Source organism: Octopus bimaculoides, unplaced genomic scaffold (genome assembly GCF_001194135.2).
Source record: "Octopus bimaculoides isolate UCB-OBI-ISO-001 unplaced genomic scaffold, ASM119413v2 Scaffold_81419, whole genome shotgun sequence".
Classification (NCBI taxonomy): domain Eukaryota; kingdom Metazoa; phylum Mollusca; class Cephalopoda; order Octopoda; family Octopodidae; genus Octopus; species Octopus bimaculoides.
The window spans coordinates 3,213-10,085 of NW_026371731.1; the positions used below are offsets into that span (position 1 = coordinate 3,213).

The window sequence follows — 6,873 nt, forward strand, 5'->3', positions numbered from 1 at the left end:
ATATATACACACACATACATACATACAGATACATATATACTACATATATATGTACACACATACATTTAAGCACACACACACATATATATATACATATACATACATACACACAAATATACATACTTATATACACATACATATCTACATATACACACACATATATATACATAGGCATACATATGCATATGCATACATATATACACATACACACATAATATATACATATATATATATGTGTGTGAGTATTTATACATATGTATATATACATGTGTGTGTGTGAGAGTATATATATATATATATATATATATATATATATATATATATATATATATATATATATATATATAATTTTTATGTTTAAGATGAGAAAGTGATGATACTAGTTAACCAGCCCCCATATAAACCAGCCCCACCACCCCATATGCACCACCCCAACCCCTGCCCACTCCTCTCACTTGAATGAATGATGTCTTCAGCCCAATCCAAAGCCTTTTATATCTAGCGTCATAGTCTACATAGACAGAAAAGGAGTGGTATAAAGGCCCCTATGGCCACAAATACAGGCAACAACATGGTGCTAGTATCGTCGGCAGCATAAGGGTCTTGGACCTTTGGCCCTGAAGGACGGCGGGATTTTGAGGGGGACCTGGCTTCTGAGCTTTCGTCTTCTTCCTCCTCTTCCTCCTCCTCACCATGAGGAGTATCAGCACCAGGGAGTGGTGGAAGCTTTGGAACATCTGCAGAAGAAAAAAATATGCAAATGTATACATATATATTTTATACATATACAGATGTTTGTGCAGTGCATGTGTGTGTGCATTTATATTTGTACGTTTTATACATATAGGTATGAACTTGTTTGTTGTTGGTACTCCGTCGCTTACGACGTCAAGGGTTCCAGTTGATCCGATCAACGGAACAGCCTGCTCGTGAAATTAACATGCAAGTGACTGAGCATTTCACAGACACGTGTACCCTCAACGTAGTTCTCGGGGATATTCAGCATGACACAGTGTGACAAGGCTGACCCTTTGAATTACAGGCACAACAGAAACAGGAAGTAAGAGTGAGAGAAAGTTGTGGTGGAAGAGTACAGCAGGGTTCGCCACCATCCCCTGCCGGAGCCTCATGGAGCTTTAGGTGTTTTTGCTCAATAAACACTCACAACGCCCGGTCTGGGAATCAAAACCTCGATCCTATGACCACGAGTCCGCTGCCCTAACAACCGGGCCATTGCGCCTCCACTGGTGTGAACTTGTATACACATCATAATCCTTTCTACTATAGGCACAAGGTTTGAAACTTGGAGGAAATGAGGGGCTTGTTGATTATATTGACCCCAGTGTTCCACTGGTACTTATTTCATCAACCCCGAAAGGATGAAAAGCAAAGTCAACCTCGGTGGAATTTAATGTCTACATATCATAATGCTAATAGATGTGAAAAGCTGTAGGTATTTACAGGTATACATGTGTATATAGACTAGGCATATATATCTATATGCATCTGTATGGACACTAAGAAGAATATATGCACAGTTGTGTATGCATTTGTTTGTACACAGGTATGTCAGTATTGTGCATTGCCCCACCCCCATACACACACACACATATGCAGCACAATTTTACTTCCAGTCAACGTTGCAGTTTTGAGTAAAAATCTTGACACCATATAACAAATAAATGTTTAAGTAAAGTTGATGGTTTGTGTGTTTTTGAATGATTACATTACATTTCCACACTGAAATCACAGACACATACACACCCACATATATATAGATACACATATACACATAGATATGCATATGCACACCAAAACATGCACACACACACATATACATGAACATATTATACACACATTTTGCTGCGTGCATTTGGGCCATGCCTCTTGTTCCACTTTTTTCTTTTGTTTTTTTGTTTTACTTGTTGAGCCTGGAAAAGGCCCAGTGCAATTGGCTTTCATCAGTTCACTGTGATTAGTGAAATTAATGTTATCAATGTTCCACTAAAACTGCTACAAGTTCACACCTCCGGAGGGGACATGAGCAGAGAGTGTGTATGTATGTGGCAGGGTGGTCAAGAGGGCCAATAATCTTGGAAGGACAGACTGAACATTGTGGTTAGTGAGGTGTCTAGGGTTAAGCATAATATGGATGATGAGAAGTGTGTCAGAAGTGTCTAGCCAGCTCAAAGAAGCAGGGTTCATTATAAGAGAGGTAGAAAAAGTGGAGGGAGAAGACAGTATGCCTATGTTTCAAAGACTGGAGCATGTCTGTTATCGACACATGCCAGTCAGTTAAAGTAGCCTTTCTCTGGAATCAACCTAAGATGCAACACTGTTCCTGAGGTAGGAGCAATGTTGTGCTAAGGGCCTCACTTGAGCTTTGTAGAGCATCAGTAATTGTAGTGGGAGAAAGATTTTTTTCTGGTTCTGAAGGAAAATGGCCTGTTTTTGAGATGTGGCCCTACTTGTTACAGATGTGCTTTCATCAGAAGAGATCCTTGACAATAGCAATGCCTAACATTTGGAGAGATCATGAGGGCTCTAGTTGCATACTTCTCTTGTTTAACCCTTTAGTGTTTAAACCAATGATATGTGGCAAAAATATTCCACCTATTTTATGTTCTAACTGGCCAGATCTGGCCTCTCACATCAACCTGACAATGTGATTCTAAAAATATACAATCACGTCACTGAAATCTCAAAGCTACAGGATAACACATGGTTAATTCAAAACAATGTGAACAAATAAGTATCACATTTGACAGAGTAAACTGAACGCTAAAGGGTCAAGAGCGGTGAGGAGAGATATGATGAAAACAACTCAATATCTTGGGCAGCTTTCTATTGCAGCAAACCAGGAGTCATGTGTCTTCCTTGTTTTCTTCTGCCCGTCTCATAGACCATGCAAAGTAAACATTGCTGCTCTTCTTCTGACTAAGCTAACAAAATATAACAATTATAGGTTTCAAATTTTGAATAAAAGCCAAGTTTCAGGGGAAGGGGTAAGTTGATTGATTATATTGACCCCAGTGCTCAACTGATATTTATTTTATCCAGTCCAGCACTCACTAACATTCAACTTATAACTTTACTTATACGAAGTGCGTGTGTGCATGCATGCATTGTCAGTGAGGGTGAGAGAAAAATGTGCTACATGCTTGTAATACATGAAAGACTGTTTTCTCTTGTAAATACGTGAGATGGACATCCTGGTTACTATTGACATATAATCTTTAAACCCACTCTCCCCAACTCTTTATCTCTCTCTTTCCCTCTCCCTTTCACACACTCACAGAATTCATATAGGCCACATCTCCATGTCATTTTGATATTTCTAACGCATGCTTCTTCCCCCCCCCCCTAAACACAGATGTTTCTTCTGCTTATATAGTTTATTTTTGTTTTGTTTCATTTTGTTTATCATTTTTTTTTTGTGGGTGAGGAGGCTAAGACCTGAACATATACCTTCTCCACCACCCCTTCACCACTGCTTGACTCTCATATACATATTATATATATAAATATATATATATATATATATATATATATATATATACACAATAGATGATATAATAGATATAATACATTATGTGTGTATATAAGACCCATCAAGCCAAGTAAAATTGCAGCCATGGCAGATACTGGTGTCATGCAAATGGCACCTGTGCCGGTGGCACATAAAAGAACCTTTTGAGCGGAGGCAAGGGCTGAGACCATTTGACATTATGCCATGCTTCGAGCATTGGGCCTCACAGAGGCAATGACCAAGTCCACTTGGCATTATGTTATGCTTGAGAAGAAGACCCATCAAGCCAAGTAAAACTGCAGTTGTGGCAAATATTGGTGTCACACAAATGGCACCTGTGCCGGTGGCATGTAAAAACACCCATTACACTCTCGGAGTGGTTGGTGTAAGGAAGGGCATCCAACTGTAAAAACCATGCCAAAACAGACTGAAGTTTGGTGCAGCCTCCCAGCTTACCAGCCCTGGCCAAACTGTCCAACTCATGCCAACATGGATAATGATGATGATGATGATGATGATGACGATTCCGACTCCAAAAGTATGAAATGCGAGGCCAACACTGGTGGAATTTGAACAGAAAGACAATATGCTGCTAAGCATTTTGCCCGGTGTGCTAGCAATTCTGCCAGCTCACAGCCTTGGACTTCCATCGGTCACAAATGACCATGAGATTGCACCTAGAAAAGTTCCCCACCGAGGCACAAGTTCGGGCAAGGTTGTTTATGGAAGACCAGCCGTCACCCACACATACCAGCCTCCCCTCTCAACACCATTGATGCTATCCAAAGGAAAGGCAAAGGCTGATACAGCTTGGCCACCAATGACATCGCATCTCATTTTTACAGCTGAGTGAACTGGAGCAACATGAAATAACATGTCTTGCTCAAAAACACAACACACAACCTAGTTTGGGAATCAAAGTCACTATCTCATGATTGTGAGCCCAACGCTTTAACCACTGAACTATGCACCTTCACAAAAGAAAGCAGACCAGCCACCAGATGCCGAAACCTGGGATTGAACCAGAGACATTTAGATCTTCAGTCTAATGCTCTCCTAACTGAGCTATTTTGGCTCACCACCTTAATAATAACAATAGTAATTAAATTAAAAAAATGTAACCTTGTTCATCAGAGCATGGCAAAGACATTCAGACTTCTGCTGGCAACAAAGGTTTGAGGCCTGCTAACCTAATCTCATACTTGACATTGTTTTTAAAACACTGTAACTAATACTCCATAAAAATAAGCTGTCAGGGGTAGAGTATCATCATCATCATCATCATCGTTTAACGTCCGCTTTCCATGCTAGCATGGGTTGGACGATTTGACTGGTGAAACCGGATGGCAACACCAGGCTCCAGTCTGATTTGGCAGAGTTTCTACAGCTGGATGCCCTTCCTAACGCCAACCACTCAGAGAGTGTAGTGGGTGCTTTTACGTGTCACCCGCACGAAAACGGCCACGCTCGAAATGGTGTCTTTTATGTGCCACCCGCACAAGCCAGTCCAGGGGCACTGGCAACGATCTCGCTCGAAAATCCTACAGGAGCCAGTCAGGCGGTACTGGCAACGGCCACGCTCAAAATGGTGCATCTCATGTGCCACCCGCACAAGAACCAGTCCAGGGGCACTGGCAACGATCTTACTTGGCTTGCCGGGTCTTCTCACGCACAGCACATTTCCAAAGGTCTCGGTCAGTAGTCATCGCCTCGGTGAGGCCCATTAAATATATCTTTTGGACAAACAAAATAAAACAAAGCAAATAAAAACTCGAACTTCTCAATATACACTTACGAAAAAACAACAACCCCTATTAATATTAGTTTCTCAATAACAATTGCTCTAACAATTCTAAAAAATACTTCATGCTCAAATAAAGAATATATGTCAGTGAAATATGATATATGTAAGAGGTTCTGTGTTGTGTGTGTATGCATGTGTGTGTATGCATGTGTGTGTGTGTGTACTAGTATTTGGTTTAAATAATATGACTTTAGCACAAGAGGTCAGACTTCCAGTAACAAAAGATGTTATTAAAACTTACCATCTAGAGTACCCTTCATAACGTAAATGGCATTAATTTTTGGATTGTCTGAGTCACCCTATAATGAAAGATAAATAAAATTGATAACAAACACATAAGATGAAAACAATCATACATACAAGTTCACACACATAATATCCTATTTACTGTAAGCTGAAAATTTTACTAACTGTAACAGCAGTGAATGCTGGACAAGCAATATCTATCTATCCACACACACACACACACACACACACACACACACATTTATCTTCTTCCATAAAAAAAATCTATGAAAGTGTTTCATGACAATGCTGAATCCTGTCTGGATGCTGGTGGAATAATCATATTATTGAATATCATAACTAACATCAGGATGCATAATATTTTTAAACTTTGCTATTAAAGTGCATATGAACATGAAAATAACATTTTTTATCTGATAAAGTTAAAGAAAAAATTTTTTATATGCATATGCATTTTAACTACAAAATTAAAAGCTCACATGCAAAATGCAAGAAAATGACACCTTCCCCAACACCTAACCAGGATCTAAGCATCCGGGTCAAACATTTTCACACACATGCAGGCAGGCATAAGTGCATATGTGTGTTTATTAGGGAAACAACTATATATGCAGATTATACTTGTTTCAGCATTCACAGCCATCCAAAGATTGAAAATGTGAAACTCAGAGCAAAGATTTAATAAAAGTTTTCAGCTTACAATAAATGAGATAAAACTCAAAAATATCATTGAATACATTTTTATTCCTTGGTATCACAATATTCTGTACTTTATCATCAAGAACATATAGATATATGCATATGTATATATATTAGCTGTAACATAAATAGTTAAAATTTTTCAATATAAATTACAAGTCATTTATAAGTACTACCTATCACAGAAAAATCTTCTGGTAGATGAGTTGCTATGAAGTTGTGTATAATCTTCATGTGATGTGAAGGGGAGGTAATTCTGCTCGTTTATCCACTAAGAGGAAATTGGCAGAACCTATTTAATGTAACCTGTCGTGCAATCTGCCAGCAAATAATAGATATGCAGTTCAGCTTCTAGAATTGAACCTGTTCCCATTATTATATCTTAGGCCATACTTTCATATATATATATATATATATATATATATATATATATATATATATACACACACACACACACACACACATATTTTTATATATACTCTACTTACTTTTACTCTTTTACTTGTTTCAGTCATTTGACTGCGGCCATGCTGGAGCACCGCCTTTATAGTCGAGCAAATCGACCCCCAGGACTTATTCTTTGTAAGCCTAGTAC

General features: G+C 38.8%; 1 protein-coding gene and 1 non-coding gene across 2 annotated transcripts in view; both read right to left on the reverse strand.

Annotated features, from left to right (window-relative positions):
* Positions 1 to 391: 391 nt before the first annotated feature.
* Positions 392 to 6,873, reverse strand: part of LOC106878351 (malectin-B) — a 12,061-nt gene continuing 5,579 nt past the window's right edge. The window contains exons 3-4 of the mRNA XM_052978298.1: positions 5,575 to 5,632; positions 392 to 737 (exon numbers count right to left, since the gene is read on the reverse strand). Of these exons, the coding sequence (XP_052834258.1) occupies positions 505 to 737; positions 5,575 to 5,632 (291 nt within the window). The 3' untranslated portion in view covers positions 392 to 504. The remainder of the gene's footprint in view (positions 738 to 5,574; positions 5,633 to 6,873) is intronic.
* On the reverse strand, positions 4,532 to 4,604 carry Trnaf-gaa (transfer RNA phenylalanine (anticodon GAA)). Its single transcript has one exon. It is a non-coding gene; the product is annotated as a tRNA-Phe (tRNA).